The 27,287-nt window shown below is 36.7% G+C and overlaps 1 protein-coding gene across 3 annotated transcripts in view; it reads left to right on the top strand.

Annotated features, from left to right (window-relative positions):
• The window catches only part of RALYL (RALY RNA binding protein like), a 584,866-nt gene that overhangs the window by 501,295 nt on the left and 56,284 nt on the right, over positions 1 to 27,287 (top strand). For all 3 annotated transcript variants that reach the window (XM_045514266.2, XM_010951849.3, XM_074354903.1), the window contains 3 exons: positions 2,746 to 2,778; positions 13,862 to 13,909; positions 22,924 to 23,087. In XM_045514266.2, the coding sequence (XP_045370222.1) occupies positions 2,746 to 2,778; positions 13,862 to 13,909; positions 22,924 to 23,087 (245 nt within the window). The remainder of the gene's footprint in view (positions 1 to 2,745; positions 2,779 to 13,861; positions 13,910 to 22,923; positions 23,088 to 27,287) is intronic.

Here is a 27,287-nt window from a genome sequence, read left to right on the forward strand (position 1 = left end):
CTTTATTTATAGACCCAGAAATCTGAATGGCATGTAATTTTCATCGGTTATGGACTATTATACTTCTTTTGGTATTTTCCAACCACTGAAAAATGTAAACACCATTCTTACCTTGAAGGTTGTGTAAAATTAGGTGGTGAGCAGGATTTGGCCTGTAGACTGGAGTTAGCAAACCCTTGGTTTACAGGACATCAGGCAGAACTCTGTCCAACATCATTCTGAAACTTTGGGTTCTCTTCTGAGTGCTTCTGTTGAGCCCTTGGAAGGAGATCGTTGAAATGTTGAGTGAAGTGGTAAAAGTTGAAGGAGACAACTAACTAGGTAGTAAGACTAACCATATTAACCACTGGGGGCAGTGGGGTAACATGTGTACCTATATACTCCAATCCAACAGCTGCTTACCGGAAACCTTTAGAAAAAAAGGAAAATCGGTCAATACGTATTACTTCAAACACATTCTGCACTTAGTGTTTTAGCAATCGCACAGGGAAAGGCAAGTGGTGGGTCTTGCTTCTGTTCATGTCACTTACGATGCTGGTAAAGAAACTGGCACAGCGCAGTCCATAAACAAGTGCTGTGGGCAGGAGCGCGGAAGGAAGCTTAGTGTGAGTCCAGCAGGTAAAGTTGGAGCCACCATGGACAAAGAATTTCCATTTGGAGAGAGCAGCCAAGCTACAGTGGGTAATGAGAACTAGCCTAGGAATAGAGGGAAGAGGAAGGTGTGAGCATAGCATAAAGGAAGAATTGACAGGACGTTGCTAGTTGAGATGTGAAGGATGAAAGAGGAGTCAGGCCTTAAATGTTTGGAAATTCTTTCACTATAGGATTCAGCGCCACTAAGAAGCACACAGCACTGAGAGGCAAGGGGTCCCGGGGAGGCAGTGAGAAAACAGGAACTAGGAAGCTGGAGGCTAGCACGCCACACCAGCACATCACACACGCGAACTAAAATCTGATAGATGTTAGGCTGAATTATTTGCAAGTGTGGGGAGAAGGGACCCTATTAATACCCACATGTTAGCTATTTATTAAAAGCTTTAGATGGAAAATAAGGGAGAAGTGATAGCATCATGCCATTGATGGTCCAAATAAGTAAACAGTCTTCTGCTTCACATTATATAGAATCCACCCCATTTCTTCAAAGTAATTTCTTCTGACCACTTGGCACTAGTCACGTCTTATAAAGCAAGTATCTCCAAACATATTTCATTATTTATCTTCAACTTGTTTTTCCTCTTAGTTCTGTTTATTTATCCATAAGCATATGGGAAAAATGAACACTCAACATGGTAAATAATTTATGTGGAGGTGTGTATAATATTGGAATCAGGAAAGGGAAAGTTTATAGAAACAGCCACCGCCAACCCTTAGCGCTGACTCTTGGTTTTCTCTGCCTCTTCCCTATCTGCTGCTGTTAGGAGGGGTTGCTAGGGTGCCTGCTCCCGAAAAGAGTCCCTTCCTGGGACTGTTCACCCAAAGCAGCAGGGCAGGTGGCAGGGAGACATACCAGCTCTGCCTGTAAGTGGACCCAGGCATATGTAGAAGAGGCCATTTTTTTATATATACAGAATGGAATAGAGACCAAAAAATAGGATGATTGCCTTCCTTGTTTAGACTCATAGACAAGTAAAGTTTTTTGGCTTAATTCTAAGTTAGTCCCTTCCGTTGTCCATGTCAAAATGTAATCAGCTGGCACTCTGTAAATGCTTGTTGCAGAATTAAATTTCTTGCCATTTTCCTACAACTGTTTATATAACAATGAAATAGTTTAGGACATGAAAACTTCTGAAAATTTTGAAATGCTTAGGATTTAGATTAAAATGTCCTCAATATTGGCCAACATTTAACCCATAATCATAGCTTTAAAAACTCACATGAAAATAAAGTGACTGATACACACCCATCAGCCGGCCTCCTTAATTATTAATTAGGAAAGATTTAGAAGTGGATCCTTTCCTGATTTGTTTACCTTTTGCAAAAGAGAGCTAGTTCATTTATGAAATTAAAAGCGACTTGCTCAAGGGTAGGGCGGTGGGGTATAGCTCAGTGATAGGGCACATGCAAACCCCAGTACCTCCATTAAAAAAAAAATTAAAATTAAAAAAAAATAAAGTGACTTCCTCAAGATGCTGCAACTAGCCAGAGGCTTCAGGATTACAATTCGCCTTTAATGTGCTATGAGGTACAAAGAACACCTGGTTCTTAGGAGACACAGAGGAGGCAGGAGAGTCCTTATCTGTGACCTCACTCCCCCGACCAAGTCGTGCCGCTGCCAGTAAGTGTCCACAAATGGTGAGCTGCTTCTCTCTTCATTACAAAATACTTACTGGAAATAAATTATTCAGCCAATATTTAACCAAAGACATTATAAGTTGCTTCACTACAACAACCATAAATTGATATATTAAAATTTCTACAGATTACTGTAAAGAGAGAAAATAAGTAAGCATAGAAAAAATGCAAATCAGTATTAGACTAACAATATTATCTCAGTGTATCACTTAAATACTCCCATTTCCTTTCCACGTCTCTCTTCATCTTAATTCGCCTCCGCATTAATCCAGCCAGAATTTGAATTAGTCCAGATTAGGTCTTAATATATGGTTTACAGCTTTTTACTGGTGCTCAATTGTGCATTTTCATCCAAACAAGTATAATATTTCTGTCAGATTCATGTAAAAGCAGTTTTTAAGTACACAGCAAATTGTTATATTAAAATATATTTTTCGTATTTTTTTTTCATAGACTGGAGTCAAAGGAGCCTTTCCTGTCTGTTGGGTGAGTATTCACCTAAATTTTTAAAATCTCAATTCTCTAATAGATTTCTAATTCAGATTAACAAGGTCTTGTGAGTACTTCCAGTCATTCAACCCCATATTCAAAGTCATAACCTATCATTGGTACATCGTTTTCTCAGCAATAAGGCCGTCTACATTTAAAAGACAGCTAAGGTGGAGGGTATAGCTCAAGTAGTAAGGTGCATGCTTAGCATGCACGAGGTCCTGGATTCAATCCCCAGTACCTCCTCTAAAAATAAATAAACCTAATTACCTCCCCAACACTGCCAAAATAAGATAATTAAATAATACAATAATAAATTAAAAATATTAAAAAAAAAAAAGACAACTACAATGCTCCCTAGGCTGTTTTGTGATCTCAGAAGTTTAACTAATGACTGTGTAGGAGATCCTGCATCCTCTATAAAAGCCAAAAAGATATGCAGTGATTATCTCATCACGATAAAGGTAAGCTCCGATTGGTTATAAAAATTCCTCTGGACCACAGCCCCATCATCCTTAGTCTGCCCATTCATTTTTGTACTGTTTCCTTTCAATCTGCTCTATTCAGTGTTTCTTCCCCCTTTTCCTCTAAATCTGTCTCCAAAATCTTTATCTATGGTTTTCCCTTTCTTTCATTTCCCTTTTATTTGCCTGCTACTCACCCTGACTGCTTCTCTGAGCACAGGCTGAGGAGCCCTGGGGCAGATTCATGCTTGTGCTCTCTGATTGTATCATTTGAGCCAAGGTACCTGTTTAGTCAAAATATGCTGTCAACAAGAATACACGTGTACTATTTTTAGGCATTTAGCTAATGCAGAATCAGCAGAGACGTTTTTATTGATCTATCACATGACCTATTGACTAATATTAAAATGTCTTATTAAGGGACCCTTGCATGGTCAGCATTATGATTGATGTTATAAAGTATCAAAAAGCATCGGAAGGTGTGCTGTCTAGTTTAGAGGAAATCATGCTGTCTTTGATGGGAAAATAAAATCCCATATAGGGAGTCACTTACACTCATGCTTAAGGGGCAGAAGCATGGGATGGAGTTAGATTTTTAAATGATCACATCAATTTTTGTACTCTGTTCACAGCCATTGAATATTTCTGTCACTCACTGAACAGCCTGGTTCCCTCTGCCCTTCTACTCAAAAGCATTTCACAAGGCCATTTGAATCACAAGAATCACAATAAATGTTAGGGGTGCTGGGAGAGAAAAATGGAGTGATTTATTGGAGGACTTCATGAAAAATGAAAGGTCAAGTTGATTGGGTCCCCCAAAATTGTTAGAGCGTCCTTCTTTCCTTCATTCATCATCAGCTCCTATTGTTAAAAAAATTTTAAGCCTGAAGTAATCTCTTTTGTTGAATGCATGTGTCCTGCCCTCAAGTCCAGACAGCTGAGATAGCTTCTCTTCATGCCTCACTTAGCGTAGTTTCTGCACACATTTCCTGCTCTCCCGGCTACTCTGAGATGGAATCCATTTTTTATCGTATACCTCTGTTTCACAAGGGCAGACCTGAAGTCGTCTTTGCTTTAAACTTGCTAGGAGTTTAGAACTCAGTATTAGAGCAGTGAGAAAAAGTTTTCCAAAAAGAATGATGCATCACTCAGCAAATACGACTCAAAATGGGAACACTGGCATGGCAGTAAGAAAATACTGCTTTCCTTAGATATGTCTTAAAGTGGGGTGATACAAGTGGCCCAAAGACTTCTGCTGTCTGGATATTTTAATTTATTGATATAAGAGTATAGGATGATAGTGGGCCTAATGGGCATATATGAGCCTACCAGGCAACAGACAGTCTACTGTAAAAATCATACTTCAGATTGTGACTTTAATTCAGTCACTTGCCAGAGGGAATAAAGTCATGACATACTGTCTACGGTATCAGTGGACATCAATATAAAAGGTTGAGTTTTTCTAGAACCCTGCACCCCTTACTTACATTAATTTTAATTCTATGGTCAATAGAAAATTACATTACTGAATAAATCAGTACTAAATATTGCAGACTTCACTCCATTGCCTGGCAGTGTCTTAAAGCACTTGTTAACATATATGCACTTCCAGAAGTTGCTTTCCCCCTCAGGCTCTGACACTTACAAGATGATTTCATTAGTTTAGTTAGTTACTTAAACTCCCAAGTTTCCGGTCCCTAGTTGGTGGAATGGAGAGCAAAAAAGAAAACGTAGATCAAGCATTTAGCACTATTCTTGGCACAGAGGAGCTGCTCACAAGTGTTAGCAGTTAGTGTGGTTGTGGGAGGTGTACTTATACAGAATACTCTGAAAAATTAATCAGAGAGTCTGAAATAGTTCAGAGAAAAAAATACCACTTTTACAAGCTACGCTTTGACTTACATGTGGAGATCAAAAGAAATTTTTATAATAGAAAAAAATGAAAATTGTGAACGGAATAAAGATGAGGACAGATATTCTGTTTTGCATGTGAATGATCAACACTAATTCTCATTTAAGTTTTTTAAATGGAAAGAAATATTGATACATTTTTACGTGCGTCTCTTCTTAAAGTAAATTAGGGAACAGAATTCCTCCTTTGATAAATGTGCTACCGTAATTATGAAATAAAAGTTTTAAATGTCACAGACATAAATACAAACTAAATAGGCCAGTGGAAAAATCTTTCAAAGTTATAACACAAGGAAATATTTGCTTGTTAAAGGTTAGGAGATTGTTAAAAGATTAAGGAATTGTGAAAGGAAGTTAAGTGAAATCTCAGATCTCAGACCTTCAGCCCTGCGTTGATGTAAGAGAAACTTTCTTTCATATACACCAGTAAATGATTAGTAAAATAATATCATTAGGAAAAATTAAACCTAAACTTTAGCCTCGAGTGAGGCATGAAGGCTCATCCCAGAGTCTGATTCTGTTCATCCAGGTAGGTCGAGAGATACAGTGTTTCCAAGGCTATCTAGATAATCCTGGTACCAGCCAGGCCTGGACCCATTGTCTACAACGTGCTTGGAGCCTCTCTCATCCTTCCTATAAGAACATAGACAGGTTGTTCTTGTAGACATTTACAGTCTGTAGAATCGCCTCAGAAGGTCTTTGAAATACAGCCTCTTGTGGTCTCCCCCTGTCTTGGATGCATATGGTGGAGGTGGACACGCTGATCTCAGAGTGCAGCCATCTGAGACCAGGATAGATGAAGGAGACCAGAAGGCGTGCCATAGAGGTCACCATGGTGCACACGGAGCACACTGCCTGTGCTCAGGTGCATAAAACTCATTCTGATGTTGTCCTAAACCTAAGGCTCTGATTATATTAAATTAGTAAATAGTGGTTTCATATCTACTAAATATTGGATTATATGTTAAGAAAATGTTTTATATTTAAAATTATAAATTTATAACACAAATGTTTTATTTACAAGTAATATATATTACATATATAAATTTATTAAAATACATAATCTAAAATACTTTTTTATTACAAATATAATACATTTAAATAGTAGATTTAAAAATTCATGTTCTTTCCTATCTCACTCACCTAACAGTAAAAAATATCACTTAACTTTGTTTTTTAGCAGGGAGTTTAGGCTTGAATGTTAAATGAATACTAAACGGCCAATATTCTACTCATCCTCAAAGCGCTATATTTTAGAGCAATTTAGAAAATTCCTCTGGCAAATGTTTTTCTTATATGTGGCATCAGATGGATTCTGATTTGGGAAATAAGCTGAGAGAGAACAGACATCAACTTTGCATTTGGAAAAGTGAACAAGAACCAAGAGATGGTCTCAATTAAAATTCTAAGACAATAAATCTGAGTTTAAAACTAGTCTTGCCTTGAAAAAGCTTTTTACAGCTTTTTATTGAAAAATAGAGCTGAGGAGAAAAAGGAGGCTCCTGTTCATTTGACATTTGAGATTCATGATTCAGAAGGACATGCCGAGACATTGCACGAGTTCCCTTCAAGTTCAAGTGACTGTCGACACTCTGCAGACACTGAGCCACTTTAAGAGTGGGCCCAAGGCACTAAATGAAATTTTCCATGTAAATTATTTCTTCTTATCTCTTTAGCATGAAGTTAACCTTTTGCAAAGACTTTTTATGTGAATCCGTTGTTATTTTGGAATTGACACGTTAATTCATACCAATTTTTCAGTTGATGAATTTTTGTATGACTAGCTTTAACATGAGGAGGATTATTTACCGCATGGGTAAATTTTTTTTCAGACTTTTTCCAGTGTATTAGAATAATTTAAATAACTCAGAAGAGTTTACAGTTGTTATCGACATAGCTCAGAATATATTGTTTCTCAGGCTTGGCTGAGAGGCATTCAAAAACACACCGAGGATGCAAATACCAAAATGATTCTATTTCTCTAAGTGGAGGCACTGGCTCTGTGAGGGGCCCAGCCACTCCTGGAGTTCCTGCACCCCCTGAGAGATACCAGATCTATCCTATTAAGTCCAAACAAGAGGGACCTAACACTGCCGGGGCAGCAAAGCTCGCCATGCAATTAAAAATATTCCTCACATAATTGCTAACAGCTATATTTTGTTAAATAATTTTCCTTGGAGATCATTTCCCCCTTTTCTTTCTAGACCTGGAACTGAACTTGGATCTTCAGTATATTTCTGCTGTCGTTATAAAGATGTCCTTTAAACTTTGACACTCTTAGTAGTCAAAGATTTACCCAAGTTTACTTTTGTCCAGGTTTTGTTTGAGACCTTGTATTTACTAACAGATACTACACATTATTTATTATACCATTAGCTACCTGTTTTAAGAGACTAAATTCTGCAATCTGATTTCCTTGGTTTGAGACCCATCCTGACATTTCCTCCCAAGGTGCCTTGGGCAATTCGTTTTATTCCTCTGAGCCTTCATTTTCTCCCTTGAGGTGGTAACTAACCCTTAAGGCTGTTGTAAATGAGAAAACATTGCAAAGTGCTCAGAACAGTATCTGACACACAGTACACAAGAAATAAATATCAGTTGCTATCAACAGTCTGCAACAACTAAGTGATAAATCTTTCCCAAAAGAGTGAGTTCCTCTGAATTACAGAAATTCCAACTAATTAAGTCCAAAAGCCTGAATATTCTAGAAGAGCGGTAACAGAACTGAATTCTTGGAAAAGAAATTCAGAAGAGAATGAAATCAGCAGAGCAGTAAAGAACTGCTTTCCTCGGGAGACCTTTGAGGAAGATAGACAAGAAAAAAATAAAAATAGCGCAAAGACAGGAAGACAGTTTGGGAATGTGCTTAGATTTGTATTAAAAAGCACAATATTCAAAACCTTAATAATAGCATAAAACCAAGAAAGTAATACCAGTTTAGGGACAGTTGTAACAGAGCATCAAAAAGTAAAAACAGAATTATATGACTGCTGTAAATCGACTGGTGTTTACCGATCATTTAGGAATTAAGAGGTTGTCTTAATCTAGGAATTGGGACGTTGAAGAAATTGGCCAGACGGCCAGGAATATTTTCAAGACAGAAAAACAGGACCTGAGTTGATCCTCAAGGTGAGGTAGGAATTCAGTAGAGCAGTATCAAGAGGAGCCTTCCTGGAAGGCAGCATTGGGCGAGCAGCAGCAGAGAGGAGACCGCGCCAGGCACATCAGACCCCCAGCCTCACAAGCTTGAAGGCCCATGAAGAGACCGGAGACAGATCAGATGAGCAAGTTAAAGCCGTAGCTGAATGCTGAGAAATTGCTCTAACTCAGGGAACTGCCCTTACACTCTGTGGATTCGGGACAGTTACTGGATGGTTATATGTGGACTTGCGCCTCTGCTTTGCTTTTCACTGAAGAGTGATGTTCTCCAAAATGAGGTCACAGTAGAGCCACGTAGAAAGCTGTTGCAGTAGAGCAGCATGATGTGAAAAGACTCAGGACTTGAGCAGGGTGGAATCCCCTCCACCTGTTGGAAAGGCTATTATCAAGGAGACAAATGATAACAAGTGTTGGTGAGGATGTGGAAAAAAAGGGAACCCTTGTACACTGTTGGTGGGAATGTAAATTAGTGCAGCCACATACTATGGAAAACAGTATGGAAGTTCCTCAAAATTAAAAATAGAACTACTATACGATCTAGCAATCCCACTTCTGGGCACATATGCAAAGGAAATAAAATCAGTATCTCTGAGAGGTACCTGTACTCCCATGTTCACTGCAGCATTATTCATAATAGCCAAGATGTGGAAACAACCAAAGTGTCCGCTGACAGATGAATGGATAAAGAAAATGTGATAATATGATAGATAGATACATACACACACATACACGCACATACACAGTGGAGTATTATTCAGTCTTTAAAAAGAAGGAAATCCTGGCATTTTTGACACTGTGGATAAACTTGGGGAGGACGTTATGCTAAGTGAAATAAGCCAGACACAGACAAATGCCTCATGATCTCATGTATATGTGGAAGCTAGAATAGCCCAACTCAGAAACAGAGAATAGAATTGGTTGCCAGGGAGGAGGGGGAAATGGGGCAACAAAGTTTCATTTAGCAGGATGATGAAGTTCTGGGGAATTTACAGTTTCAGCATGGCAACTACAGTCAACAATACTGTATTGTATACCTGAAATTTGCTTAAAAAAATAAAAGTAGATCTTAAGTGTTCTCATCAAAAAAAAAAGTATGTGAAGTGATGGATATGTTAAATTAGCTTGATGGAATCCATTTCCTAATGTGTATATATATCAAAACATCATGTTGTACACCTTACGTGTAGACAACTTTCCTTTGTCAAAAAAAAAAAAATAAGATCCCTAAAAGAAAAAAAAAAGAATGGAAAGGAAATGCCTGATGATGAAATATTTTGTTTAGTAATATCAGCATCAGTGAGTGACAGTGATGTCTTAGAGTTTTCTCAACTGAATTTGCTGGGATCACGGTGACAGAATGACAAGATAAAATCCAGGTGTAGAAACAAAGGAGACGTTAACAAGACACTGCCCCTAAGCTTGAAATATGCCCACCTGACATGGTCAGTTCAATGCCTATCTTTTGATGGTGTGGTTTCAATTTTCTCTAGGTCTCCAGGGAAAAAGGGAAAATGGGATAAAGCCAATTTTCCTCTTCTAAAAATCTATTTTTTTTTTAGTTTTTTTCAGACTCAGTGCTATGCTAGCACAAAATTAATGATTCCTTTAGCACTGGCACTGGTTTTGTTTTTTCCCAAGGTCCTCCAGGCTACTTCTCTGGAGAGTACACACAGTTGCCACAGCGCTATTTTTGTCATCCAAAGCAGTTGCGCTTTCAAGCCTGATGCTACAACTGTAATTTTAATTTATCAACCTGCCACTCAGTGGAATGCTGTAAAAACATTTGAAAGCTTTAACCCATCGTTTATTTCTGCACTTGTCAATGACACTCTTCTGTACTTGTCAAAATCATTTAAACTGCACTCTGAGGGCATGCACAAATACCGCCGATAAACTGGGTGATCAATCACGTATGTATGTATTTTGACAGTGGTGCCTTGAACGCATGGGTTCCAAGACACATTTTTTTTTCTGAAGCAAGAATGCAGTCAATCTTCAATAATAAAATACGGTTGCGTCATCAAAGAGCCTTCCTCCATTCTTAACAATTTAAAAATGTCTTGGGGAACAGAGGGGCTGATTGCAACTGAAATGGCTTTTATTTCTTCAGTGAAATGTTCTCCTCAGGGAAAAGGGAGTAATTGCAGATTATAGCAGGCAGGAATGTAGTGTTAGTCGGAGGGAAGAAAATACATAGGATCATTAAATAGATTTATTTAAGTTCTGCTTATAAAGAAAGCAGTGGTGCAGGACTTTATAGCTCATGATATTTCAAGAGAGTGTTATCAGCACTTCCCCTACTGTCAAATTCGTTCGTGTAATAAAGTGTCACATTAAGCCAAATGTCACAGCTCATATCAGTTTCACTTTGAGAATTGGTATCATTATATATCACGGACAGCCTCTCCCCAAAGTCTGGATGAGATCTTTGACCGTAATAAATTAAGGCATTTAAAATTAGTCTATCATTTGATATCAATATATGTAAAAGTAAAAAGCACCTATTTAGTCATTAAATCCATTCAACTCAATAAGAAATCTGATCTCATACAGGCTATATGTCTGTTTAAGATAAAATGTTAAAATTGTAACTTTAATAATATTGGCTAAATAATCTAACTGTATCTTCTAAACTCCTGGCCATAGCAATCTTCACCATTTAATTTTAATTTTATTTTATTTTTAATATACTTTTATTGACATGCAGTCAGTTTACAATGTCGTGTCAATTTCTGGTGTACAGCACAACACTTCAGTCACACAGGAACATACAGCCATCCGTTCTCATGCTCTCCTTCACCACAGGTCACTACAAGATATTGAATATGGTTTAAAAAGGCAAGTCTAATGAGACTTTAAAATCTGTGGAGGATTGAGGATCACTTCCTAGCACACAATTCTAACTTAGCCAAACTAATTGGTGGATATCACAAACCTGTATATGAGAAAATAAATAACTGAACTTAGCATACATAAAACCCTACGCATGAGAAGAACTAATCTTAAGTGATATTATGGAATCAAATCTAAAAGAATCAGGCTTTGACAGGTATATTAACTTACACAACTGCCACTGTTTCCTTATTGTTTTAAAGAAAAACCAGCACTATTCTTGAGGAACACATTGGGAAGGGTAGGCATATATATAATCTGACTGATGAAAGATATACTTATCGAAAATGTGTATGAATATAATAGAAACGGTGGCTCAGATAACTTAGATGTCATATGTAGAAACACTGCATGAAGAGAGTGCTATTGATTCAATTTGAAATGAGATCTTAGCCTCATACTTTTAAAAATCTGTCCCGAAAACAATTGCTCCCTAGAAATAAGTAAGCAAAATAAATAAAGCGTTTTGCTTTCATCCATCCAAAATCAATCCACTTCAAAGGAATGAAAACTAGTTAAGCTTCTTTGAAAAGAATAAGTTCTTTCTCTCTTTTTTAACTTCTTAAGTATACTTCAAGTTGAATCATATTTGATCATCTAAGTAATTTCCTGGCAGTCAGCACTCTTCTTAGAGGATTCAAGGTATTGATGAGCCTTTATTTTCTGTTGTTCATTGAATCATTACAGATCCTCATACAGAGAAAACAGATATTATAACTCTTTTAATACTGGAAAACTGAAACACAGAGACGTGATGTAATCGCCACAAAGACACACAGCGTATTGGTAGTCATTTTGGAATGGAGTCCAACGTGGGGCTTTTGCTTAAAGAGCTGCCGATTTCATGCATATTAACATTTCATGCTCTCTTCTGAATTTCATATTCATTTGAATCATGGACACCTAAATAAGAGCTTTAATTATTCAGGAAAATAATTATGTACATAAAAAATTATTTATTGCTTTTAGAGGCATTGTGAATTCCAGATTTGCATTATGAAAATGTTGGCAAAAGTTTTAAAGCCTCACTTCCCAATTAAATTCTGTTCATCCAGCCAAGAATGACTGATCTTTATTTCATCAACCTCAAAATGTGAACTTTTCAGCACCTTTAATGACATTTTCAAAGTACAGAATGCTTTTTGATTCAAAAGATTTCCTACTTAACTCTGCAGAACAAATCAGTTCTCACAGCATTATCAATAGGGGCCAAATGTTAACAAAAAGCAGATGTCACTTATGCTTTGAGAGCTTAGCAGGAAAAAAATACATTGAGTAGCTACATTTTGGCATGCTAGCTAAGGTATGTATTAAAATGAAACACCAACTCCCAAATGTTTTATGTTTTTAGAAATTTTATTATTTCTTTTATGAACTTATTACTAGCTTACATTCAAACTCACCATTTAGAACCTGCAGGCCACGTTCAACTTCAAAACAACGCAACAGTGCCTGTGGTTTGACTCAACGGTGGGCAACTCTCGGCGGTAGCTTCCTTTTAGCTTTCATGTAAAGCATATGAAAGATGAAGCACTTGACGAGGCATTTCTCTCAGATATTGGCTAAATTTTCATGTCATGTGGGTGGTATTTTAGGGAAGTCTATGTGATGGCCCCACTGGATACTAAAAATCTTGAAAGCCTTTTAAAAAGTGATGCTCTCTGGAGAAGTTATTTTTTAAATGTGTTCCTTAATCACACACCCTTGATCATCCGCATGAATCTCATAGGCCCATGGCAGGCTACGAACTCCGAGCTCCTGTGTAAGACCATCAAATCACAGATGAGGGGCCTGGCCAATAAATCAGAGCACTCAGTGCTAATTTTCTTCAGTCCCTGGGTTTTGGTTTGAAGCTCTTGAGAAAGAATTTGATAGCATCTCTGCCCTTTTGTACAGTGAACAGCTGTTCAATTTCATTAAGTGCATCAATTCATTATGTGAAGGGCACTGTAAGCGTGTGTGCAAAATACTATGTGATAATCGTGTCAGCTGCTGCTCTAAGCCAACCTCGTGGGAAGAGAGTTTCCTATTGGTCTGATTGAATCCTGAGCTTTCCTTCCATATGACAAAGATCAGGCTGCCAAATCATCATTGCTGGAGAATTTAGTAAAATATTTAGACATTTATTTTTGACAATGACAGGTGAAAGGTGGTGCCAAATTGCTAAGACTTAAATATCTAATCTGTTGAAAATGTTCCACAATTCACAGTATTTTTTAGAACACTGTTAATTGCTTAAATCTTACGGAATGGGTCATTAAACATTTTTATTTATATTATTTCTATACTACTTGCTTATTTTTTAGTTAGCCTTATTACACATACCTTAGGAAGAAGGTATAACTATGTTATGTCTTACCTGGGAAAAAATAAGTCTTACAAGTATTACAGAAATTTATTTTGCTATCTGCTCTCATCTTCCATTCCAGATGACTGAAACCATCATCAGTCTCTACACTGTCAAACATATAAGAAGAGTTTGACATGCCATGTTCAATTGGACATTATCTTGTAAACCCTTCGGAGGCAGAGTTACATGGAAAAATAAATATTTAAAAGTAACATAAATGTGTTGCTATTACAGTAGAAATGGATACCAAAGTTAATGTGATTAAAACAAATGTCAATGACTAATTGTTTATTTCCCTCCCTAGTGGTTACGTCTTTGACTATGATTACTACAGAGATGACTTCTACAATCGGTATGTAAATTTTTCATCCTTGTTTCCTTTAGATTTATATTACCTTGTAACTGTTTTGCACATTTCATTCACAAATATTCTTGATTAATACATTTTAAATAATATTCTATAGTAAAAAAGAAATACCTAAGGCTAAATAAAATGTAAGATGGACAGATTTTCCTATTTTCATTGTACCTACTGAAGTATATCAGATCTTGGATTTTTCAGACTTTGGAGGTACTTAAAGCCAAAAATTTGGTTTCTAATATTTGTATGACATTCTAAAGATTTAATTAACCAATATGATTTTCCAGGTCTGTTGTTGACTTAGAATTCTTCAAGACTGAGAGATTTTTAGAAAACGACTCCAACCTTCTAAAACATGTCTGCTTTCATATGACACCTAGATTCAGTAAAAATTATGAACAGTACTTGCTTTGCTCAGTAATGTGGGACCGAAAACGGAAACCATGCAAAGCGATATGAATAAGCAGTGGGGGGAAATAGGATTTTCCCTGATCTTTAAAATTTTTTGTCAAAACATTAAAAACTTAAGAACTCTTATGTTATAAATACATATATTTACACATGTATACATATATGTAAATTCCCTATGCACACATACAGGAAAATACAGTGAAACTAATGGTTATTTAGTACACTGTAATTTAGAATTTTTGTACAGTAATATAAAAATACCAATAATTAGTGTGCTTTATTTCTTTGTAAAAAAGACTTATCAAAAGTTACTTTGAGTAGTACTTCTCATTTTATGATAGGGAGCAAGCATCTCTTTTATCCTTGGTGGATTGTCATACTCCTAAAATTGGATCAGCTTTGACATTTTACCAATGTTGTAAACTACTTGAGATTTCTTCAATGTGTGTGTGTTTTTTTGGCCAGTGTCACTTCCTCTGGGACATCTTCATCTCTTTTCAGCGCATCACAAACAATTTCTTTGTTTATGTCAATATGTTTCATTTTATGACGTTCCTCTGGTTCCATCTCCAGAGCCTCTGGATTGGAAGGATGTCTGTATCCCTGCAGTCAGCTATTTCTCCTATAATTCAATTTACATGTAATTTTAATTTTCTTTCCAGTGTCACTCTTCGATTCTTTCCTGCACCCCTTCCCTCTTTTGACTACCCATTCTTATAAAATGCCGCATGGATTTATCACTGCAAGACAAGGAGACAGCACAACTACACATTTGCTATTTGTGTGTGAACTAACAGATGCAGTGACAAATCACTGACAGACTTTGAAAGGGGTGATGTGATTGGTCTCTGCTCCTCCTGCGCATCTGTTGTTTACTTAGTGATTCGTGGACGGAAAACCTAGCAGCAAAGCTAGGACTTCATAAAATTACTCACAGTTAATGTATGTGGTAGCTGAAATTTGATTTGTGCTGTTGGGGACTGGTGTTATTTAAATAAGCATTAGTAATTGAAATTCATCATAGTAGAGATATGCAAAGCAAAGACTGACTGCACATAGATCATTGGACCACACCAAAAAAAATGAGGTAAATATCTTTTAAGCCTTTAAGTGTAAGTTCTATTCAAACAAAAAAATCCCAAAGCATAAAAATGCAAGCTTAGAAAAACAGAATAGACATTTTAAATAGGGAAGAAGCTTCATAATCCCTTGTAAAGGTCTGTTTCTCTTTGCTCCAGCCACACAGATCCTTTTTCAGCTCCACAAAAACAGCGTATTCCTTCTTGCCCCAGGACCTTCCTCTGTATTGCTCCTTCTCCCCCTACCTCCCTCCATCATCTAGTTACCTTATTTCACCCTTCAGATCTCAGCGTGAACACCTCTCTCAGACTAAATGAGGTTCCTCTGGTCCCCTCTCAGCACCCGGTACTGTTCCTTCACAGCACTGCTCCTAATTTTTATTGCTATATTTCTTTCTACAACGACGGTATTTGGTTTATGTCTGCCTTCCCTTCTCCACGAGGGCAGGAAAGATGCTCAGTTTTGCTTATTGTTGCATCCTCGGGCATTAACATTGTCTCAGACACAGAGGACACTCACTTCACGTTATTAATTCATCTCCTTAGATTTAGAGACTTTTTTTTTTAAAGTCACATAGTTAATTAGTGATGGAACTACCATCATAAACTAGGTATCCATTCATATTCAGTAACCTACTGTGTGGATATGCAAAACAGAAGGGGGGCAACACCAGTCGATGATGTTACATAAAAGGAAACAGCCTTATCTACACGGAAACTAGATCCACAACCATACCTTTATTACCACTATGTGCAAACTACTGGGTTAAGCAAGTGATTTCTCTAGCCATCCCTTTATGACCAAATCTGAATTGTTAAGGATAATTTGCTCAAATAATTTTTATAATTTCCATGTTATATTTTATTTTAAATATTAAATAGCTTATAATAAATTTTCCTAACAATGATGTGAAGATCTCATAGCATTAAAATAACCCCATTTACTATGAACAAAACATGACATTTAGACAGTCTTTAAAACATTTGAAAATTTTAGTTTTTGAAATTTTAAAAACATTTCCTGATATGCTTTTTTTCCAGGATGCAGAACACTGTCTTCACTGCTATGAGTAAAGTTTTCAATTAATATACATTATCTTTTAGTCTGTCAATATGAAACTATTTTTGCATTATAATTTCCTAAGTATTTTCTGTCATGTGACTTCCTTCCTCATTTAAAGAATTTCTACCTAAAATGGAGTGTGGTAGATGGTAGGAGACCCAAATTCTGGTAACTGCTTAGCTGCCGCAGCTGTATCTGGTCCCAGAGAGGGAAACCATGGGGCTGGAAGCCCAGACCTGGACAGAGACAGTAACGGCTGGCTGGTCCCGGGCTCTCTGGGGGAGTGTGAAGAGATTGTTCTGCAAATACTGCAAAATTACTCAAACCAGATTCAGCTGCTCCTATTGGAATGAATTGCTGATGCCAGGGTGAAGTAAACAAGGCTGACAGGAACAGGAAGCCAAAACAAAAACAGGAAGCGAAACAGGAAGGACCAGGTCCTCTCTTCCTGTTCCAGCCCTGCAGTCTCCTTCTCAGGTCCTTGATTGGCTGAGACGAGCAAGGAGCCAGCTGGCCCCCCCAGGAATATAGTTTGCAGAGTCCCAACCCCAGACATGACTAAAAGTGAGTCTGAAGCTAAGAGATAATATCTTAATAGCAGACACTCATTCACCTCCCATGGTTAGTCCCTTTCAACAGGTTTGAGGTCCTAATGTAATTAGAGATTTTCAACCCTTAAATTGTTTTAGCTTAGAAAACTTCTCTACACAGAGTTCCATCTTAATGTGAGTGTTTTGAGGCATTCATCCAGCAGTAACTTTTCCAAAAACTCATTTAGTGTCAATCCGTGGTTTCAGGGATCATGAAGAGTATCACTAAATAATAGACTTAAGTGGTTATTATAAACTTTTATCTTTTTAAATTACACGAAACATTGCCCAATAATTTACAGCATTCCATGGCATTTTCTTTTAAAAGGTCAAGTATGACTCTTAATGAAGAACATTACATGTTATTAAAAAGGAGCATAAATATTTATACTCTTCCCAGTAAAGCAAAAAGAGAAGTGTATCTGAAATTATATTGAATACCTTCAGGGAAAGTTTCCAATATCCGAGATATTAATGGTTTTAATCCAGCCTTTTTTCAGTAGTGTTAGGAAAAGCCCTAAGCCTTCTATAACCTCCTGTGATGAGTAAACTTCTACTCACAGAGAAAAAGAAGTGCCAGAGATGCTTATATATGTAAAGCATACATATATACATAAAGCGTATATATAAAGTGCTTATATGTTTTATATATATTATATATTTTTTACATTTATATATTTACATAATATACTTATACATATAAAGCATATATAAAGTGCTTATATATATAAAGCATATATATATATATGAGATTCAAATGAGCATCGCTCAGTTCTGAATCCATTTTGACCTTGCATAAATTAACATAAAAGAAGCTTCTTAATTAACATAAAAGAAGCTAGCAGAGTCACAGTTAGTGAAAAAAAAACTCCAAGTCAAGTTGCACTTGTTTCAGGTCATTGATTGGAGAGCACAGTCGATTATTCATGAATATTGGAAAAACATATTAGCAAGAAGCAACGTTGGTTTCATTATGCAGATTTAAAATACCATCTGGTAGAACAGGATTCTACTTTAAACACTTGGAAACCATAGCATGGCATTGTTGACAGAGGGTGTGGTTTGGAGTCAGGAGATGAGTTTCAGGCCACGGTGTGCGTGTGTTGGCTGGTTAAAACTTGGGCAAGGCATCGCCTCTCTTTTTCGCAAGTTTCCTTCATGGACAAAATGGCTTAACAATATACACGTTACAGAATTACAAGAATTAATTGGAGAATTATTTGATGGATGTATAATCTCCCAATTGCTATTTGAATGCATTTAGTTTTTAATTACCCGAAGCTGGATACAAGATAGAGCAGATAGCAAAGTTGTGCAAAACATAAAGATTAGATTAAGGGGAAAATGTTGCCAAAAAGATCACTGAGGATTTCAATCAGCTTGCCTTCGAAAGCGTGTGCAAGAAGCATTTGTACAGGATCCAGGACAGGGGCTGCTTCACTGAAACTCTTGGGAAAGTTTAATGACAAAAAACAGAAATAAGAATTATTCATTTGCTTGTCTCAACTGAAGTGTGCCTTTAAAAATTACCTTCTGATTCGGTTGTAACCAAAAGCTTATTTGAAGTCAAGGTGGAAATTATAAACAGATTTTATGAATTTTAAGTAGTTCAGACAGTATAGAAAACAGACATACTAGGAGGCTTTAAGAATCATTCATGTGGATTTCAAATATATCCTTTCTTAAAAATGAATAGGTACCTCTGTGGGGTTTTATAGACCACGTTTATGTGAAGTCAAGCATATTGAGGAGAAGGGTGCAAGGTTGAATGAGACACATGGATTCTTATTTATCTGTTAAAACGCCCGAATGAGAACATGGTCTTGAGTTGGTTGTCAGATCTGGGCTCTGAGCAGGCCACTTGTTTAGCCCCAAGTCCAGACCACATATTTTGTTACCATTTAACCACATAGAGACTGTAAGTTTGGGTTCATAAGTAAGGAAAATGAAGAATTCTTTTTATGAGGGAAATTTAGAAGAAAACAAGCAATTACCAATTCTTAAATTGCTGTTTATATAAAGGAAAATTTAGTGTTCACTGACAAAATTACATGCAAATATTACATTTTCCGAATTTTTTTTCATGAATTTTAAAATCACATTAGTTGACAGTGAAACATAGGCTTCAGAATCAAAACCCAACAATAAGGTAATGATTTATTAGACTGTGGTGTTTCTACTGGAGAAAATGCACCAGAGCAATTAAAATAAACGTCAGGAAGGCCATTTAGCAAACTTCAGAAATGTTTTTAATGTAAATCAAAGAGAATTAGCTAGGATACATGACTGTACATATATTATGAATTCAATTATGTGAAAAATATGCATGCTTGTAGGAAGAAAGGATTAGAGAATGACAGTAATTGTTTTAGGGTGAGAGTTTGGGAGTTGTGTTTTTTCATGTATTTCTTTAAATGTTGCTTTATTATTGTTAAAGTTTAATAATAACAAGCTTTGAGTAAAAACAAGAATTCAAAATTATATTCATTTTATATGTCAATATGCCGTTAAATTGCCTGTATCCAAAAAGCAGCTATATTTAAAATAGTTTTAAAAGCTAAATATCTTTATTCTTCCTAGAGACAAGATGTGTCTGGTTTTTTAGCAAGTAAATTAATATTAAATTGTTTACCACTTTTTAGCTTTTGCTTGGTAATGAAATTACATGTCTCAGACATTTAATTATAAAGCAAACAGAATTCCAAACAAGAAATGGGCACATGAAAAGTAGAAACCCTCAAATTTCCTCAATGGGTTGCTTTTATTAAAATCTGACTACATCTATTTTATTTACTGCTTGAGAGTAGGTCTTTTAGAATGTTTATTTTAAAATAGACCTTGGGGAAGAGAGAATTAGGTGTCTGGCTTCATTATAAATCATTATCTATTTGACAAGTAAATATTACAGGAACACAGTATTCTGACTAACAGTATTAGGGGAAATGAAGAATCATCAAAGAGAAGGAAAGTAAATATAATTCTGAGAGTGGAAAGAACAAAAAAAAAAAAAAAACAAGAGGAAGGGAGACACTTTAAGCTTTTAACTGACCTTCAAGATTTGGATTCCATTTAATTCTGTCGAGTGGCAATCTTTGTTGGACCATTTTCTCTGAGTTGCTATAGATGGGGTTCTGATGAGAAAGCCAACGCTTGTGTCTCCATCACAGACTGCCTTTCACCTACTTCCCTCTGCATTTAAAGGAACCCCTACATCTCATCTTGCAATTCCCAAAAAACTGCCCCCCAAATTCCCATCCTCATCATGTTGTATTTTTATGCTTTAGGGCAATACCCAGTCTTCACTGTATTTCTGGTAAGCTCAACTTTGCCCGATGAAAATTAACAAACACCCCAACTCTATTAAAATTAAAAATTCTTTTCTCATGTGAAGTGCCCATTTTAGCTTTGTTTGTGGATTACATATCACTTTTTAAAAGTTAAGTTCTGATGCTGAATATCTTCCCAGCAGGAGGGCAGAAAGAATTGGCAAAACCTTACCTGATTCCAGGTGAGAAAGGAGTCATCTTTCTTTGAAGCATCACATCAAAATATTCAGCGAACAAGGGCCACTCCCTACAGGGATTTATAACAAAGGACACAATACATACTGAGTTTGTTCCTAAAATATGTATCCCATTCTAAAAGCTCTCGTTTTCTCAACATGGTATCTGGCCTGACCAACACTGGAAGTTTGTAATCTTTGGCTGGGGGAAGCAATAAAAATATTGATAAACATTTCAATTCCCTATAAAATACTATCGAATTGCATTGTTAATTGAAGTAGCAGTGAATTACGGTAGCTTTCCTTGGCCTGAATTTCCAGTGCAGCATTCTTACATTGCATATTTTTTCATAACCCAAAGTATAGATTACCTTATTTAATGAACCTGCTAAATTGCTATTTTCAAGTCCTGCGGAGACGGTTCCTCCAAATAAGCCTGCCTTTCATCTCAAGGAGCAACTTCTTCCCTGGAAAAGCTTAGTCAGTTGCCCTATTTCTTTTCCCTCGATAGCTTTGGGTGTTGTATGTAGCTCATGAAATGTGCCTTCATATTGTGGTTCACTGACTTAAGGTGCTCTGTGAATTCAACTTATAAATAAGTAATGCGGACCTTGTTTTGTGATTGAGATGAGGGGCAGGCTTAGTTGACCCTTCTGATCTTCGAGGCCCTGGTGGTAAGGATGGGCTTCGTGACCCCTTGCAGCCTCACCCTCCCTACGCCGTTTGGAGTAAACTATAATGTGTTGACATCCACGACCTGTTCTTCACCGGCAGTTCCTCGGCTCTAATGGACTTTGTTATTCACAGAGGAAGGCACCTCTCTTGAACTCTGTCTCGTCTCATTTCTTTTCCTTTCCAGACACCTCTTAGTATTTCCTCAGCATGTTTCCAAATCGTTTTTGGACACTTTACCTCTCTAATGGAGAAGACATTCCTAGACCAAGCTCTGCTTCAAGTGTGGTCTCTACGCAACTTTTCCCCCCATAGTGTCATAGTTTTAAATGTTTCTGAGTGAATATTTGGAAGCCAGTGTCTCTTAATTGTAATTATATTTCATATATTGTTTTCCCCCCAAAAAAGGATTATCACATTTTCACCTGTATGTGTAAATGAGATGGAATTTTAGGACATAACCTATTATAGAAGGCTTCAAATATTTTCTCTCTGTTCTAATTTTCTCATTTCTAGCTTCCATATTAGATTATTTTTATTGACTGTTTTAAAGCAGTTATGAAAATATAACCCATATAATCATGGCACAGTAAAATATGTAACAATCATCAATCTAAGTCACTGATGCTATTTTCTTTACAGTGGGTTATAACGAGAATAGATCTCTGGTTCACTGACGAATAGCTTTAAAAATAAATGAGTATATATATCATATTTTTCTCTGACCCTTTTATGCTGCTTGCATGTGCTAAGTCATACAAAAATGTGTCGTGTGTGTGCGTGGTATAATATGAAACTTTGAATCTATTAATTATATATTTATATAAATGAGTAAATAGTCTTACACTTTTATTCCTTTCATTGTTTAACGGAAATGTGTTGATTGTGGTGAACATCATTTTTCACAGAAGCTTTCAAAGGGTTTCATTGGAATTGTTTTTTGTTAGAGGAATTTTTAACAGCTAATGACAGATACCTCCAGTCTCAATTTGCACGTCTATCAAATGGTCAGAATAATAAAAAGTTATCCTGATAAATATTTCCCAACTAGTACTTTAGTCAGCAAAGTTTTCCGCTCATGCTAGTGCCCTTTCATTCAAACTCAGCCTCGTTTTTTTCTCTGCAGTCAGAAGAGCTTTCATTACTCAGAGCTCTCAGAGACAGAGCTTGTCCCTCATAGCTGTTCTCTTTAAGTGAGTCCTACATCTAATTATTTTTTCCTTCTGAGCTGTTTTCTGATCACACAGTGGTTTTCTTTGCTTTGTTCCTGATTCTACGCGATCTTTTCTTGGTTTCAAATTAATGTGCCAAGAAGTGTCTGATGTGTATAAAGGAAGATTTCTAACAAGGGTAAATCTGTTCAATCAAGCAAAGAAACGTACTTGGGAGTGAAGGTCAGCGTAATTTCAACAAATGGCATGGTACTACTGGAGCAAAACTCTCTGTCCTTTCATATCTTAAAGATATGAAACCCTGTTGGAGGGTCGGATCCCAACGTCCAGCAAGCATAGATTTCACTAGCATCTTATTTCTTTAGTGAAAAAGGAATCTTCCTGAGTAAGAACAGCAACCATGACAAAAGCATTTATTGACCTTTTTTTTACAAGGCCATTCACTTAATCATTTCACACATTGCACAGAACACTTGGGCATAAACCAACTCTCAGTCGCATGTGTGTTTTGTGAAGGCTGTTTGATTACCACGGGCGTGTGCCTCCGCCTCCCCGCGCAGTAATTCCGCTGAAGCGCCCCCGAGTGGCCGTAACAACAACTCGCAGGGGGAAAGGAGTCTTTTCCATGAAAGGGGGATCGAGGTCCACAGTCAGCGGGTCTTCTTCATCGGGCTCGAAGTGTAAGTAATCTTCTTTATTTCGTTTCCCTTTAAAGACGGGTGTGGGTGCTTATCATCGCATGAGTGTCTATATTCAATGAGTTAATCAATAATTATGGAGTGCCTGCTATGTACAAGGTATTAGAGAAATACAAAATGGATAAGAAATGGCCTCTGCTTTCCCCCACACTACACTGCCCCGGGAGACACGGGCACAAACATGACTGGCAAAAACTCGGACCCGTTTTAAAACTATCTTATCAGAGCAAAAACCTTGACCTTGGCCCACCTAGCTTGTGACGTTAAAAGTCCTGAAATATAATGTGTTGCCTTTGGTGAAGGAAGAATTTCGCTTCAAAAGAGAGTGCGTATAGTATCTTTTCACGGAAATAGGATACAAAATTAGTGCATGTTTTGAATATTTGAGCATTGGGATAATTAAAATAATTATAGTAGATATATTAAAAGTGTAACTTTTCGTAATATTCTAACTAATGAGAGTTATGCATCTGAAAACATATGTAATGTCATAAAAATAAAATAATATTTATATAATTTCACATTAATTAGCAAAAAAGTAGAGATACAAACTTTCCAACTAAGCACATTGCTAAATTTTATGTAGGAAGATTCAGAAAAAACTCTAATTTGTTATTAGAATATTATTCCCAAGGAAAGGATACCAAAATTTCTTGCATTTCTTGAGATAACATTCTCGCAGAAAAGAGACAGACAATAGCAAACAAAGTAAAATCTGAGATGCCATAAAGTAGATCATCACTGTGTCATACACAGAGTAGAATAAAGTGAGAGAGAAGGCTGGGAGCAGAGTATTTCATAGGCTGGTATATGATTGCCTCTCTGACAAGGTGGCATTGAGCAGAGACCCCATGGAAGTTAAGGGAGCACAAGATTGAACGTGAACTCGTAGGAGGCAGAGCATCTGGGCAGAGGGAACAGTGCAGAGATGTTACATTGTTAAGAGTCAAAGAACAGCAAGAAAACCAGAGCAGCAGAGCGAGGAAAGGGAAATATGAATGGAAATCAGGTCAGAGAGGTAGGAGGGTGAATTCCAGGGCAGCCTGTTAGGACATTGTAGGGATTTTGCAGTTACTCTGCATCCCAGTCTATTAAGACAAGTTAGGCAAATGCTGTTATTCCAATTTTATTGACGAATAAGCACAGAGAAGGTCACATGGTTAGTAATGGTGGTGTCAACACTAGACCCATGTTTCTTCATTTGCATCCCTAAAAGCTGTCTACTATAGAATATGACGTTGTACCTTAGTACCATCAGAAATACTAAAAACGCTGTTGAAATACATGAGAACATGCAAAAAAAAAACAGTTACCTGAAGCAGTGATGCTTCTGGTAACTAAGTTTGGTGCACTCAGAATTTGACTTAGCCAATTATATAACTAAAATGACAAATTCATAGATTTATAGTTCCCTGTGTCCTTACTTATCTATTTATCTAATTATTCTGTGGACAGAAAAATATTAATTCCCTTTCTGAGTCTTAGGACTAAAAGAAAATCTTTTAGTCTGCAGCAATCTTTAAACAGTCTTACTTGCTCTCAGACTATTATCAAAAGCAAACAAAGTTCTTGGATTTGGTTCTTGCTGTGAAAAATGTAACATTGAATTTCCTGCTAGCTTTACAGAAGACTTTGTTAGCATTAAGTTAATTTCAAATGGAAATATTTTAAGGATCTGTAGGTTTGCCCTGTAGTCACTTTTGAAACAATGTTTATCAATTATTGTACTATTTATATCAATTTATTATATCAATTATATGTCATTATTGATGTTTTGGTAGGTCTACATTCTGTAAGAGTATTCTAAGCTTTCGCAGAACATTTAGCATCCCTGACCCTCAAACCTTAAATGCCTCAGTTTTTGTAACAACTGTACATACACGTACACATTTCTAAATCTTCCTTAAGGAGATGGTGCCACCTTGATTTAAAACCACTGGTTGGTGGCCACTCTTCGGCAAGTGCCATTTTGTACAACTCAGCCACTTGATTGCCAAATACCCCAGCGTTGCAGAGAAGAAGAGTAGTTTCCAGAGGTTATTTTGAAGAAAATACCTTAATATTCAAATGTTGATGTGTATATATCAATATTCATTATGTAATAGTACTTTTATAATTAACCTACTGTCCAGGAATAACAATAATTTTCAAATTCAAATCACACATGAAAAATTTGAGTGAAGTGGGAAATAGACTGTGTTAATGTTGGCTTAAGTGAATGAACATTTACTGAGGTATATATTTTGCCCTTTTATTAATAGTTGTTTCCCAGTATTTAATGACTTGGCAAGTTCAGGAGGAAGAAATTAATGTTGTAGCTTGAACAGTTTGTCATTTCTTACCTTAGAATTTTTAATAGTACTGAATTCCACTGAGAAGAAAAACCATAGAAAGAAAAAATATAGTAACACTATAATTTGCCCAAGTTGAATACAGATAAGTGTTTAAAATGAATTGTTCTTTTAAAAAATTGGATTATCATTAGGTATTTCTTTCCCTTTTCAAATCAACTTGAACTAAAACTATAATCAACTTGTTCTTTCCCACATCGTGGAATCATAAGATACAGAAGATGGGACATTGCTAAGAAGCCTTTACAAAAGAGAAGATGTGAAAACCTATGAGCTTTAGCTGAGTTTCTTAGTGGAAAAATCAGTGCCCTCTGAAAAACAAAAATATAAAATCAATTTCTTTAAATAATTAATCTAAATCCTAATGTCTAATCCTGGTAAGTCTTGATGCCTTTGGGGTCCCATCAGTGCACCTGCAGTGACAGGGTAGGTGACAGAACAAAGGTGAAATCTCAGAAGCACCTGATAGACAGTTAAAGACAGTGCAATTACACATAAATAGTCGTTGTTGAGAACTTATCCCCAACTCTAAGGAAGTGTTGTTGTGTTGGTTTTTCCTCCCCTAAAAAGCACAAGATTTTAATATAGAAATAAAGCATCAATCAGAGAAACAATGTTAATATCCAGAAAAGTATCACTAAACAGCCCCCAACATCCCGTTATCTTGGCCAAAATATGTGTTCTGCTTTTAGGTCTTAAGGAAGGAAATTACTGTTGGCCAGAGGGGTTAGGGAAAGCTTCATAGAGGATACTGAATTGAGTTTAGAAGGATAGGAGGATTTGGAAGGAGAACAAGAGAGACCCATTCTTTCCAGGAGACAGTACCTGGGTGGGGAGGAGCAGAAGCTTTCATGTCAGATTGGGCTGGAATTCATGTTCCACAGCATAGGAACACTGTGGCCTTGAGAAATCCTTTAACCCCTATTGCTTCCACTTTCTATCTGTGCAATGGAAATAATAGTACTATGTATCCAATAGTCTGTCATGGGAATTAAGTTACTTACGCATATCAAGTTCTTGGGCAAGTCTTGTCAAATAATGCACTTTCAGTGAGGTTAAACGGTAGTAGTGGTGATAGTGATGTGGTTAAGAGTCTGCGATGTGAAATTGCTGGGTGTAATGGCTCTGCCAATCACTAGCTACGTATTTAGGGACAAGATACTTTGTTGTGCCTCAGTTTCCTCATCTATCAAATGGGAATGATAATCTTACCCCATCTATGGGATACACTCTATAAAGTTTTTGCAAGGATTCAATGAGTTAACACATGTAAAGCTTTCAGAGCAAGAGTCCCACTATGAATGTCTTAACAACAAAATCTAAATAACAAACCAGAATAGCAATAATAAAAATAACAATAATGTTATTATTATCTGAAGCAAAGATCTATTGCCAGCAACGTCAGTTAAGAAACTGAGGGTATGAAAATTAAGCAAAACAAAAGATAAAGGTAGATAACAGGACAGTGAAAGCCTGTGGAGAATACTGAAGAGTTTGAATCATCCAGGGCTGAGCGGAAAGATTCTCAGCAAAGTGCTACCGGATCAAAATGATAGTTTAAGAAATTTATATGAGGGTTGTATTCATTTGCTAGGGCTGTCCTAACAAAGGACCACAAACGGATGGCTCAAAGAACAGGTGTCTGCTTCTTCACAGTTCTGGAAGCTGGAAGTTAGAGTTCAAGGTGTGGGTCGTGTTGGTTCCCTCCCAGGGCCTCTCGGGAGGGGTCTGTGTCCCTTCTCTCCTCGGCTTGTCGATGACCATCTTCTCCCTGAGTCTTCACACCATCTTCCTTCTGTGTGTATGTGTCCAAATTTCCTCTTCTTAAAGG

The sequence above is a fragment of the Camelus bactrianus genome, chromosome 29, assembly GCF_048773025.1.
Source record: "Camelus bactrianus isolate YW-2024 breed Bactrian camel chromosome 29, ASM4877302v1, whole genome shotgun sequence".
Taxonomy (NCBI): domain Eukaryota; kingdom Metazoa; phylum Chordata; class Mammalia; order Artiodactyla; family Camelidae; genus Camelus; species Camelus bactrianus.